Here is a 13,963-nt window from a genome sequence, read left to right as displayed (position 1 = left end):
AGCAAGAGAAAGGAGGAGAGAGAGAAAAGAACGAACAAACTTGGTAAACACAAACTTTTTGTCTCAAATTCGGTATCTACAAGTGCCAAACACTCCATATTGAAGTGACTTACTGCAAAAGGGTCAGCCTGTTCCCAAGAAATGGGTGCTCCCCAGGATGCCGGCCTCATCTTCTCCGGCAGCGATTCTGGGACCGCAACAAGAATAAAGCAGATGTCGAGCAAGGCGATTGCCGTGGCCAGCACCACCACCAAGCTGTCTCCATAGACTCGACCAAGGTAGGCACCGATTGCAGGGCTGGTAACTAAACTTGCTGCAAAAGTTGCTGAAACCTAAAACGAACAACAGCTGGTGAGATTTACAGCCATGTCACTGGAAAATACCATTTCCTAGTTCTTTTTTGAGTTTCAAAAGCCTCATCATTCCACTTGRCAGTGAGTACAGGTAACTTTTCTGCAGCTATGAATTCTAGGTGGCCAAAGTTTGGAAGACAGCAGGCCTTTGGTCAAAGCAGGCAGTAACATGAGGCTCACAGCACTCCCATGTACTGACATAATTAATTTTAACCATCCTTCTGGCTGCTTGCATTTTTGGGAAGCAATAATCTCTATTTCACCTGCATTCTGGTGAAACGTGCAATGCCTACTGCTAAACTGAAAAGGTATTACCAGGAAGGAAAGTTACAGGCCTGGATGACAAGAAAGATTAAGCAGATGAATTTTACTCCAAATTAAAATTTATTTGCCAAATAAATCAACTTTGAGAAGCTTTACTAACATCACTATTTAGTTGGTATTTAACACCACAGGAACAGAAGCAAAACCTAGATACGTACCAGCCCATAGGCCATACTCCTTTCATGTTCTTGGGTTATGTCTGCTACATATGCAAAAACCACTGAAAAAGTCACTGCAAAAACTCCAGAGACAGAAATAACAGCGAAGTACCACCTGGGAAAAGGTAATAACAAAAGTCAGGACAGCTAAAAAGACATATAAAATCTCTATTTACAATCTGAATGCAGCTCAACAATAAGTTATCTTGTCTAACTTTTCCTAACAAATAATGAAATAAACTTTCACAAAGACATKATTATAAATGTCTCTTGAATAGCTGTGTCATTTCTCCTCACCACGCTAAGCACAAAGATAAACAGCCTGCCCCGGTCTGCAAAAAAAGCTGCTGTGATTAAGTGCTTGTAAAAAAGTCAACAACATAGCAACACCTTTGGCTGTACACCCACGACACAAGGCAAAGCAGAAACCSTCTTTCTGAAAGGTTCTGAGCTTTGGGATCGCTCAGCATCAGCCTCATCTTTGTGCCCAGACACTAGCACTGATTTCACCGGAATCTCAGCCACACTCAGACAGAGGCTGCTTCCCAGAAGGAGAGATGTGGAACTGGAGCCCACGCGAGCAGAGGGGAAGCAGCTCTGCCCCGTGCTGGCGCTCCCCGCACCGGCTCCCATTCCAGCTGCACCCAAAGCGGCAGCGCAGGCTGCTCTTGCACACGAATTTTTGCCTCTGGAACATCCCAGGAGTGCGGGTGCTGATGACAACCTGCCAAACCTGCACATAGTGCCAAAGCAGACAGACTGTAAACCTTGAGAAAACAACATAAAATTTGAGCAACATGTTAGGTTATCATGGTTGCTTTTATGCATTATGTAAGAATATAGATGCGTTAATAAATATATGTAATAAAGATGTGTTTCAATTAGCTGAACTGTTTTCCAATGCACTTTTCATTTTTGCAAGTGCACTGAAGTAGTGAAGTGGGGGGAGTCCAAAACCCAGGGCTCCAAGTCAGCAGCTCCTAAGTTCCCTTTCGAGGCGTTTGGGCTTAGGAGCTACTGTAGTTTGACTCTGCTCACTAGATTTCCACAGAGGAATTCGAAAGCCCCAACTTACACTTGAGGACAAAGAATGCTGTATCAACAATGTAACAAACACACCAGTCTTACACAAAAACAAGATACACTACATACCTACTACATACCTACTTCCCTATGTATCTTCTTGTATAGCAAAAAAGAATGTGCAGAATACATTGTATATAAAACACAGATGAAAAACATTAAGAAGCAGTAAAGTCTGGTTTGAAAGAAGTTACTAACCATGGGCTGATCTTCATTAGTGGTATTGGTGCACAGGTGAAAAATACTGTTAGCAGCAAGAAGGACTTTCGTCCCCACACATCGGACAGGGCCCCTATGAGTGGGGCACTCAGGAAGGATAATAAGCCCTGTGAAGACAAACACTCCCCGTTAAACTGCATGGTAAGCAGCATGACAGCCCATGTGCCACAAGCTGTGAGCAGGCTGTGGTTCATAGTTACCAGGGTTGGCAATTCCACACTGCAGCACATCAAAGGCAACACAGTCAAGCATTTATAAGCTTGTCCCACATCTGCTTACCTAACATTTGATTTTCATTGCACCAGAGCACCCCAAACTCAATGCAAACCTGATTCAGTTGTCAACATCAGTCCCAGGCCCCATGTTTTACCATTTCCTATCTTTAAGTCACATGAACAGAACATGACAATACACTGCTTGAGWGTATACAAATACTTGAGCACCAAGCTCCTCATGAAACCCAATCCCCACATTTTAATACAATTTGTATCACCCGGCCTTAGTCAGATGACTTTCTATTCTTTGGTGAACTGGAACACAAGGCACAGCCCAAACAGTAACTTCGTAATAATAAAATGTTGCATTTCTAGGGTTTTTTTTTTCAGCAGCAGTTTATTTCCACCTTCTATTCACAACTTCAAAGTGGCTCTGAAAGCCTCTCCCATGCTCCACTTAACCAGCAGCATTTCCATCTTCCCCACCATTCATTTTAAGCTGTATATGCAATTACTTTAACTTTTGTCACCCTACCTTTACTCCTTGAATTAGACCATTCATTAGAAATGTATGTTTTGGGAAGGTTTCATGCAAAACCTAGAGAGAGAGGAAAAAAAATTACATATCACACTGTCATATGCACAGCATTAAGTGCTGTTCTGCTGTTCAGGATGCAGCCACCACCTACAGTGGCTTATAACAGCACAGAAAGTAGTTTTATATTTCCATGGATACACACATGTACACACATGTACACTTATGGAGATAAATGAGGGAAAAGAGAAGAATGATTTGGAACTGTAAGCACTAATGTTCAACAAGACTGATGCACAGAAAAATGTGAGTCTAATCCCATATTACTTAGTGGCCACATTTTCAGGGTCACTGTGCTGTGGGAGTGGAGAGGAAGAMGACAGATACATGGGCTACTCCCCACTCCTGTTTTGCAAAGAAAGAACACTAAAGAAAAGAAAAATCTGATAAAAGTGCTCTTTTGTAAGGCTCTTCATAGATGTTTCCTGTACTTACAGACTCGAGCCTTGTCATGTGGTATGTGAGCTGCATGTGTGTATCTAGCGCTRCATCTGCTCACATGGGATGCATCCAACACAGTGCACATTCCTTGACCATCACGTTACAGCAGAAAGTCAATTAGTAAGAAAACATTATTTTTAAAATAAAAGCTTGAAGCTTTTATCTTTCAACAGCTAGTACAGTCTGTATGTATTCCTTTATAGGTAAGATGGAAAAATGTCCTTTTCAAAACATCCCCACAATTAGTATGATAAAGTTGGTGCTCTACCTAGGTCAGCATGGACATTTCCGGAAAATACAGTAAAATGTCTTAATGCAGAACAGGAGACAGCCCTGACACAGGCACAGTGCTTTAAGCAGCTAATTTATAGTTATGTCACATCATTACATAGCTTTAATGCAAGTAAGTTTAAATATCTGATTCCATATAACAGTACAAAACTTTTCACTTGCAGACCTGAGCAGATTTATGACATAAATTTCATGTAATTCAGCAATAAGGTGTGCAGTGTCTTTGCCATAATCTCCCACATAGCAAGAAAGATGCAYGGGAAAGCCAAAGCTATCACTTACCACCAGAGTGGGTGCTGTTAGGAGTCCCCAAGCAAAAAACTCCAAAAATATCACTATCACAGCATGGTAGACACTAGGCGAACCTATTCCTTGAGGCTAAAACAAGACATTAAAAAAAAAAAAAAAAAATCACTACAACATACACGACAAGCTGTCACACTCATAAGAAAGACAGTTAAGACACGAAACAGGACTCTGAACATCTGAGTCCTTGAGGCACTCCAGGCAACCAGCACAAAGGGAAAACCCCTTCCCAAGCCCTTGCTGCAAGTATCCTCAAGTGCCCTGCTGATCTGCAATGTATAACGCATATTCCCATTTCAARMAAAAAAAAAAAAAAAAAAAATCACCACTTACACCCCTGCTCTGGGAAACATGGATGCTGATGAAAATGGAAACAGCTTCTTCGATAATTTGATTTTTTTCTTAAGAAAAAAAGACACAACGTTGCATGGAAATCAATGTTTCATCATTTCTAAACTCTATAGCTTTCACATTCACTTAGACCATTCATTCACTTAGACCATTCAATTAGACTTTAGGATATCAGACAACACTACTGAACTTCTGTTAGCAAAAGGCAGTGCAGTGAAGTGCAAAACTTTCATAGTTCTTAATAAAAAAACTGAAATAAGGAAAGTCAGAAATGAATCACAGGAAGCACACTGATAGTTTCCCCAAATAGCTTTCTCCACCATGAGTAGCCGCAATGTAATTCATTGTTGCAATGTTGCGAGACCTGCACAGAAGATATTTCCTGAAATAAGAAAATTCCTGTTCTTTGGTAATCCAGCATAATCAAAAGCAGCTTTTGAAGAGAAGGGAGGAACAGAAAGCAAAAGCAGGAGCAGGAGAGCCTGCTCACTTCTTTCCTCTGTAAATACGAGCCTGTCAGACAGCATGCCACAGCTCCTCGCTTGCAAATTGAGGAAACGCTGCAGAAGGTATTTTCATACTAAGGCACTAGGAACAACTCATCAGAAGCCTCACACACATCCTTTAATCTCAACAGCCCTGCTCAACTCTCCCAGCGCTGCGCGAAGCCGAGATGCTGGCGCTGCCTCATTCACACTGAGCAAACACAGGCCGAACTTCTCGGCCTCTTCTCGGAAAGGCTCTAGCAGGACCTTATCAAGGTGCATAAATATCCGAGAGCTGGGATAAAGACGACAGAGTCAAGCTCTCTGCAGAAGCATCAGCGACAGGATGGTGCAGAAACTGAAATACTGGAAATTCCACTTAAACATCCTGGGAAGGGAGGAGGATGCTATGCAATTATTTATTGGGTGAAACGCAGTCATTTACACAGCTAAGCCATGAGGACAGTCAGACACAGGAGCAGGCTGCCCAGAGAGGCTGTGCAGGCTCCATCCTTGGAGAGGCAAAACCTGCCAGGACGCAGCCCTGGGCAGCCAGCCTGGGGCAAGGGGGGAGCCGGGAGGAGCAGCCTTCCCTTTGGAGGTGCCTTCTGACCTCAGCCTCCCCACAGGACTGTGTCTGAGCTGGGGGATGCTCCAGTCCTACTTTTATTACAAGGTTTCTRCTGCTGATGCCAATCTCAAGTCTTTCAAAATCCTGATTATTTCAAAGCCAGAGAAAGAAAACAAACAAACAACACTCAAACCTTTAACCCAAAATGTACCCTTACACACTCTGGTACCAGATTCTTCAAAAAGTTATTTTTAAACAAGCCCAAACTCATTTATTTGAAAGTAGAAAGTATTCCAGACAATATTTTCATTATCTATCAACAGACCAGCAACTTCACAGCTTCATCTTATGTTTACAGCTCATTTWCCCAACTCCGTAAAGCTACCCAAGTTCGGAATAGTTTTCCTCTAACTTTGTGCTCTGCTTTTGAAACTGGAGGACAACGAAGGCAGAAACCCAAGCGCCGCCCGATGTTCCCTCTCCCGGCTCGGGAAACATAAGTTAAAGCTCCAGGCTCTGGCAGCCTATTCAGTCGTAACCAACGACAGCTACAGGGGGAAACTCTAGAGCACGACGCTACAAGGCTGGCAGCAACCTGCTCGTTCCCACCCTAAACGCGAGCGAGCGCTGCATGTGCAAGCTGCAGCGGTTCCCTCAGGGGAGCCGGCTTSGCTTCTCGCGCCCGCGCCAGGTGAGCAGGTGGTTACGGCCTCATGGAGGGGACGCGCGAGGGGCCCGTCCCCCGCGGAGGGGCCGAGCGGCCGCCGCGTTGCGCCGCGCGCCACGGTCCCTCTCGGGCCCCGCCAGCCCCGCAACAACGGCCCCTTCGGGAGGCGGCGCGCCGGCCCAGCGCTGCGGGGCCCGGCCCGGCCCGGCCCGGCCCGGCCGCCGAACCCGCTCCGCTCCCGCCCGCCGGCCCGCAGAGCGGCCCGCGGAGACACCCCGGCCCCGCGGCGGCCTCCGCCGCCGCCCCGCGCCTCTCCCCGCCCCGCAGAGGAAACAGAAACGGCCGCGCCTCGCGCCGCCGCCCCAGCTCACCGTCCCGCCATCCTTAATGATGATCTTCTTGGCCAGCATGATGCTGCGGTTCACGGCGCGTTTCTTCTTCTTCCCCCCCTGCGTCATTTTACCATCCTACGGCCCCGGGCAGCGACGGGGCGCGGACCCTCCGCAGCAGCCGGGCCTTCCCCGCCTCCGCCGCCACCGCTCACGCACCCGGCGCCATCTTGGCGAGGCAGCCCTGCCGCCGCACATCACGCGATCGCACCATTGGCCGAGCGCCGGTCACGTGCGCCGCGAGCTCCCCCCCTCCCCCCTCGCTCCCACCTGCCGAGCGGCAGCGCCCCCGGGCGGCCATGACGGGGAGGCGCCCAGCGGCCTTCCCGAGACGCGAGGCGTGTTAGTAGTCACAAGATAATATTCATATTATATTGTATACACACACACACACACATATATATTGTCTGCCTCACCAAGGGCACCCTAGCAAACATCACTGGACATACTTCCCCCTCTCGCCTTTCCTAGGCCAGCTGCCCCATCCTTGCCAGGCTAGGCGCCATCTTCTCCCGCCTCCTCACAACAGCCTGGTCCCCAGGTGAGGGGACACTGAAGGACAACCGGCACAGGACAACCCCACGGGGTGCCCAAACACACGACTAGAGGCCAAGCACACAACCACAAGCCAGATTCATCTCAAAAGTGCAGTCTGGAGCCCTCTGCCTTTTCACGGCCAAGTTTCGAGGTCACTTAACTTTGATAATCTCACACAGACAAGCTGCTTCCCAGAGCCTGATTTACCACCCTCCACTGTGGGTTAGAGGACAACAAGGAYGGGATTCACAAGACACAGCCAGAGCAGAGAGGGTCTTCTAGAAATGCTTGTTGCTGTGGCTCGTATCTCACCTGTGTCAGCACTGCCACGTGGCCGTGCTGAGCAGAGCGACAGTAACCCCCTACGCGGCCAGTCTCGTACCCGGCTCTCCAAGCACATACCCACATGTGGTCTTTTCACGTGCTTTTATAAGGCTCCATCTGCTTCCCCAAGACCTGCACCTCCTATTGCACTCCTCCCCAGCCYGAGCTGCCCGGCGCCCGCAGAGCAGTGGTGAGCACTGCCGCCCCGCTGAGCCTCGGTCCGGATGCACACGGCTGACCCAGGCTTGGTTACGGCGYGGAAGGTACCACATTAGCAAGTGATACCAGGAACTCGATTTGGGTATCTTTTTGCCTCACAGACACATATGATCCGTCACCCACCAGCAACCGACCTACCTAACGTTACTGCTCCTCTGCAGAGCACCAGCCAAAGGCTACATTACCTCACACAGACTTGCAGGTGTCCCCATAGGCAGCTCGTAAGATTTGAGGAGGCAAATCTCTGACCCGAGCTTACACTAAAACTACGAGCTTTTAGAGACAGCATCCCAGTTTCTCCATTATGATGCAGCTTTAAGGAACATGGAATTTCACTATGCATAACCCTCTTCAGGTCAATAGAGTCTCACATTAAGATCTTAAGGGCAAGCAGACATGAGCTGATGATGCAAGCTGGATTTACTGGGCTATCCAGAGCAAAAAAGGTGTCACAGGCCAGCAGGCAAGGGCAGGCCTCAAGGACAGCACAGTCCTTAGGAAGCAGCCATTGCTATCATCAGACATTTAGTATAAGTCTTAATTGCACCAAATATGCAATGACTGGGGGGAAAAAAAATCCCATGCTCCAGAATTTCTTACCCTATTATTTGAAAAGATGATTTAAAATACTAGTATGGTTTCAAATCCATTCCTTGAAGACAGAGTGATTTTATTTTGGTAGGAAACTGCACCCAGATATATATGATATATAAAGAACTTGGGTTGAAAATGTTAAATATATTTAGACCTCAACAAGGGGATTGTGAAATTAGAATTATTAAAGTTTTTTGTTTCATCTATATTTCAAAACAATCTTTGGTCATTATCCCCAAATAAATGCATCTTAAGACAAATAACAAGTTTGCTCATGTGGGCTGAGCAAATTATTCAAGTAAAAAATCCTAAATTCAGATAAAACTCTAGAGAAATACAGAAATGTGTCTTGCTTTTGCTGATGTGAATTTTAACGACCTTCAACCATTCTGTCTGGGTGGAAATCTCAAAATTCACTTACCTAAATAAATCCAGAAATAATTCATTCTGCCTTTATTTAGCTAGAGACAAATTCTTGGCAATCACTTTATTCTCCTGAAAAGAAACAAAGCAGTTTTGTCTGTGACACCTAAACAAGTGTATTGTTCAACCTTCTATACAAAGTTAACAAGTACTATCTGTCTGCTGGAAAAGATAAAATCTTTTTGGAAGCAGAATGAAAACAGAGTCATTAGTTATATATCAAAGGAAAACCTTACTTCTAAAGCACAGACAATGGCTTCAATTGTTATTTGGACTGTAATTTAATTCCTGCCACACAACAGTGTAAAAAAATAAGTTTAAGTCACTCTGCATATGGTCAGAGTGAATTTTATAAAAACACGTGATGGAAATAGAGAGTTTTGGAAAATATTGGAGCATAACCGACAAAATGATCTGATTTTATTATCCCTCTCTCTGGAATGGTCAGAAGAACACCTTATTCACCCTCAGCTAAAGAAATTTCAACTTTTAAATTGTAATTTGAATCAATTCTATTATATAATAGAGGACATATTATATACTAACTTTCCTCTGCTATCAATAATATCTGAAAAAAAGAAAAAAAAGTTACCAACTGAATCACCAATTGCTCCTGGTAACCTGTGTCAAAATTCCTCTACTAAGAATTAGTGCTTCACAATTGCATGTCACCCTTTGGTTGTTTACACTCAAAGGCTGTGAAAAAAACTACAAAGAATTTTCCATACTGCAAAACTAATGCCTAGAGATTTTGCAAAGTGATTCGAAAAAGTCACATAAAGAGCTAAGGAAGAAGCAAGCCTAGGATGCATTAATCGCAGATATAAATCAATACTTTGAGATATATATCTCAAAGATATAAATCAATACTTTGATATATTTTACTTTGAGTAAAAAAAGAGTGAAATAATATCCTTATTTATTCCCCTGAAGTCACAATTCCTCCTTGGGTAATCTGTGTCCAATTAAAAACATCTAACTTCTTATTTTCCAAATAAAAATGTAAAACAATACAACTTTATATTTTGATAGAAAAAAATATAGTAGCATGTCCAGTCAATGAAAATCAGTATCACAGAAAATTTTCAAAGAATTATCAAAGATGTCATCAAAACAGCTCAACTTACTTTCTTGCTCTAGGCTAAGCGTCTAAACTTAAAGAATTTAGGAGCTTTTATGTTATTTACCTCAAAGACTTCAAGCTACTGACATGAAGATTATTATTATATATCATAATATTTTAGAATAGATCTATAATAAATGCAGAAGTTCTACTTGCTGATTTAAGTCTTGTAAGTCACAATATAATTCTGTTAATAGAGCTAATAATTTGATACATTTTTACCACCATAAGGATGCTGCTTACAGTAAATCCAAGGCACAACAAATAAGCCTTACTGTATCAGTGAGCTGGTAACTAAACATCTACTTGCCATATGCAGTGCAACACACGGCCCCATACAATACTGATTACTGCCAAAGAGGATAGTGAGCAGACCAAGACCTCAGTGTGGAGAAGTTCCCTTGGCAAATTTGCTCAGTACATTCGCAGCCGTACACCAGGGCACATGCTGGTGCCACTAACAGCATCCTCCCAGGAACGCCCTCACTGGTGGCAGCGTGGCACCAGATAGCACAGATTTTGTATAGCTTATAACACACATTTTTGTTCAGAAGCCCCTTTCTCCTCTTGCACTACACAGCCTGTGTATGCAAAAACACAAAGTAATTTCTACTCCCCATCACAAAGCAGACAACAACCTTCACACTTCAAAATCAAGGTTGAAGCAACGAATTTGGCAACTCTCTGGCCTCCCACGTACCCTGGGAAATTAGATCAGATGTTCCCTACCACGACCATCAGGAAAATCCTAGCCCTGAACAAGGGGATTGGGATTTTCAGGCCAGAAGAGATTGCAGACACAGCCATAGGAATACTGGAATATAACTCACAAGAGGTCATGATACAGTGGTCAAAAAGAATCCTGTCTCAGTCAAAAATATGTTTCTGGCAAAAATTCAGTAAGTTTTAAGTTAAAACATACCATTAAACAAAAATACTAATTGCCGTGTTTTTAGAATTTATACAGAGCTATAGTAAAACAAAACACACAAAAATATGGAATAATAAAAGTTAAATAAAACTTTTTTTTCCAGGTTATTCCTCCCTCCTTATATATGCATAAAGGCAACCCTCTGAATCTATAACTATCTCAAATCATACTCTCAGTAAAGCTGGGAAGCTTAAGTGACCTTATCGGCACATAAGAGAGAGAGTATTTTACCTCATATTATGGATAAAAGAGCACCAAATTAGTTCAAGTAAACTTCATTCTCTTGTTTCCTGGTATTACATTGAAAAAAAAAAAATATTTTCAAATTGCTGGAAAACACTATATATTAGAATTTATATACTATGTAAATAGTGTAGTCATACAGAAACATCAACATATAAAATTCCCATGAATACCTCATTTTTTCAACATGTATGAATATGTAATTTATTTTTGGGCTTATATATGTGAAGTGTCATTTAAAATATACTGACAATAGAGAAAATCTTAAAAACATTATTCATGGCAGCACATAGGTAGATACAGGCTTAGCATATAAGCAACTGTTACTCAGCTATAAAGTGCTAAAGAAATCATTATGGCTAATGACTGTCAGAACATGGACGGAAGGCTGAAAGACATATTAAAGGCGTCAAGGGCAAATTTTACTGTTGGATGCAAACGTGCAGCAATTGTTCAAGAATGAGCACCGTTATTGCACCTCAGGACAGATTTTCTACTTCTAAGAGTTATTAATTCACCTGAGTAAGAAATAACTAGAAGTTATAAATTCAACTGAATAGCAAATTTGGATTCACATTAACTGGGGCAGAAGATATCACCTATTTAATACTAGGTATTTTTGGCACTTCCCCCTGTGTTTTTTCCACACAAATCTTTACTTAGATATCTAGATCTAATGAGCTCACCTGGACAGAGTGAAACTCTTTAGTTCTGGTATAACTTCCTGTAGAAAAAGAAATAAACATTAAAAATGAATGGGACAATAGAAAAAAAAGTCAAGGAAAAATTTTTGGACTTACAAAACTGAACACTAATGATAATGTAAAAAGGTAATGTAACATAATAATACACTGCCACATACATGGTACAACACCATGCTATAGATAAACACTACCTTCATTTTTTCTTAAATCTCATTTTTACAAAAATACACATTTAAAAGAAGAAAAGTCCTCCCCAATCATGATATCTAGCAAGAAAAACTGTCAACAGGACAGAAATTAATAACAAGTTCAAATCTGAAAGTGATTGCTTAAGTACAACAGAACATGAATAGCTGATAAGGAAATATATTACAAGATGGGAGTTACAGATAGCAAAAAAACACAAGAAATGTATCCATTCTGAAGTCATTTAACAAAATCCATTACATTCTTTTCAATTACAGTCATAAAAATAAGTTAGAAACACAAAGCTACTACATATTTCTAAACAAACAAGACAAAACAAAAAAAACCAAAACAGAGGACTGTTGGAGTAACCAAAAATCAAGCATATGCTACCAAAATATTATTGATTTCTTGAAGAAAAATGAAATAAAAATTACAGTAAAAAACAGATACTGCTTTGCCTAAGCAGGAAACAGAACTTTAATCTACTCATCACTATTAAAGCAAACAAAAGGAGAAGCTGTGTCAATTTGCCTAAAATAATTAAGTTAAATTAACAGTACTATCAATGCAAATTCTTGAGGGGGAAAAAAAATTAATGGGTACTTGTGGATAACACAAAAATACAGTTTTTAAGGAAGAATTTGCCTTACTTTATTACCCTCAAGATTTTTTCATCACCAAATTGATTTATTTTGCTTTCAACATAGGTCTAACAGCTTACTGTTATTTGAACATTTACCATGTATCCCAGATATTCTTAGGTAAAACTACCAAATACACAAGTATTCAATAAATATCAGTACTCCCATTATGCTAGTCTTAAAAACAAATCAAGTTATTGCAAATAAATACCTTGCTATAACTTTATAAATATTTAAATAAAGTTATGATAAGCATAGGTTAGCCTCCTAAATATACAACTAAACTAACAAATCCATTATCTCTTTTTTTCTTTGAGAAAAGTAGTTCAGAGAGTCAGGTTTGTTCTTGAAAGTTATGACTTGTACTTTTGTCTGTCTCCAAGTGTTTTGTACTAGCTATACATCTTTGGTTAGTTAATGAGTAGTAGAATTAATACTGCCTCCCTATCCCAGATCTGAAGGCATCTTAAAAAAAAAAAAAAGAAAAAGAAAAAAAAGAAAAAACCCAAAACCACGTATGCAGCCTTTCAGATTCCCAAGGCCTGAGGTTTAAGAGATTGGAAAATTCTCCTCAAATGCTTTCTCTTCCCAGAAAACACATATGGGCTTCCCTCTTTCTAGTGCATTGCTTTTAACGTGAAGGGCCTAAGTGTATTTGCAAAGGGCAAAGGAGATGCAGCTAAAATAATGCAGATTCATACATCCTTCATGGTACCAACATATACAAAGTGTTTAATGGCATCTGCACCTCTACCAGAAAATTTAAGGAAATTGTACATTGAAAAAGGAGAGGAGTCACTGCTCTAAGGACAGGATTTACTGTTCCTTAATGAAGGAAGTATACTGTCATTTTCCAAAGATGACTTACGTTGTTCAAAGACAAATATATCTTTTTCCTTTAAATTGATGCTTAAGTACACTAGTGTATATATAACTCAATTTTTATCTAACAGTACCCAGCAGTGTGATGAATTTTAGCCTATTTGCCTCCTTACTCTGCAACTGCTTTTAAAGTGCCTGCCTCTCCTTTCTCTCTCCTTTAAAAAATAATTTCTTATATAAGTTACCAATTAATATCATCTGAATATTTCTACAACGGTGACTCACGGAATAAGTATTACTGTTCATCCCAACTCAAATAATAATCACTACCAACCATTTCCCAAATTATTTCAGAGATTTATACATTCTTCCCTTCCTACAGTGAGCTTTTTGTGTAGTAGCACTGTAAGCTATTGTTGTATGCATACATTTTAGCACACATTGTATTTCAATAAAGTGACTACATTTAATTTGTGATAGATTTTGCTACATTGAATGTTACAGGTGGAAGCTTTAGTACTAAAGTAAATGGCTAATGTAATTTGGAAGAAATTTGACCACCTATTAGTACTGCTCCTGCAGCTATGGCATGCCAGGGCAGATCTACAATTCAGGAAGCTTAAGAAACCCTTAGCACAGATCTCACAATCTTGCTAGCACCAGCAGAAGAAAGTGTTCTTACCTGGCTGATGTAAGACCTTTTGCACTTACAATACTTCATTAAAAAAAAAAAAAAAAAAACACCTCACAGCACTTTTATGAAAT

General features: G+C 41.4%; 1 protein-coding gene across 2 annotated transcripts in view; it reads right to left on the bottom strand.

Annotated features, from left to right (window-relative positions):
- Positions 1 to 11,617, bottom strand: part of MFSD14A (major facilitator superfamily domain containing 14A) — a 15,883-nt gene extending 4,266 nt beyond the window's left edge. The window contains exons 1-6 of one of the 2 annotated variants that reach the window (XM_026037999.1): positions 11,529 to 11,617; positions 3,962 to 4,057; positions 2,888 to 2,950; positions 2,117 to 2,244; positions 836 to 950; positions 114 to 332 (exon numbers count right to left, since the gene is read on the bottom strand). In XM_026037999.1, coding sequence (XP_025893784.1) covers positions 114 to 332; positions 836 to 950; positions 2,117 to 2,244; positions 2,888 to 2,950; positions 3,962 to 4,057; positions 11,529 to 11,588 — 681 coding nt within the window. In that variant the 5' untranslated portion in view covers positions 11,589 to 11,617. Of the gene's footprint in view, positions 1 to 113; positions 333 to 835; positions 951 to 2,116; positions 2,245 to 2,887; positions 2,951 to 3,961; positions 4,058 to 6,430; positions 6,622 to 11,528 lie in introns of those variants that run through there. The other variant, XM_026037998.1, reaches the window with a different exon arrangement.
- Between the last annotated feature and the right edge of the window lie 2,346 nt (positions 11,618 to 13,963).

Source organism: Nothoprocta perdicaria, unplaced genomic scaffold, assembly GCF_003342845.1.
Source record: "Nothoprocta perdicaria isolate Ctin4 unplaced genomic scaffold, notPer1 scaffold_20, whole genome shotgun sequence".
NCBI classification, from domain to species: Eukaryota; Metazoa; Chordata; class Aves; order Tinamiformes; family Tinamidae; genus Nothoprocta; species Nothoprocta perdicaria.
This window is presented reverse-complemented; position numbering and strand designations above follow the sequence as displayed.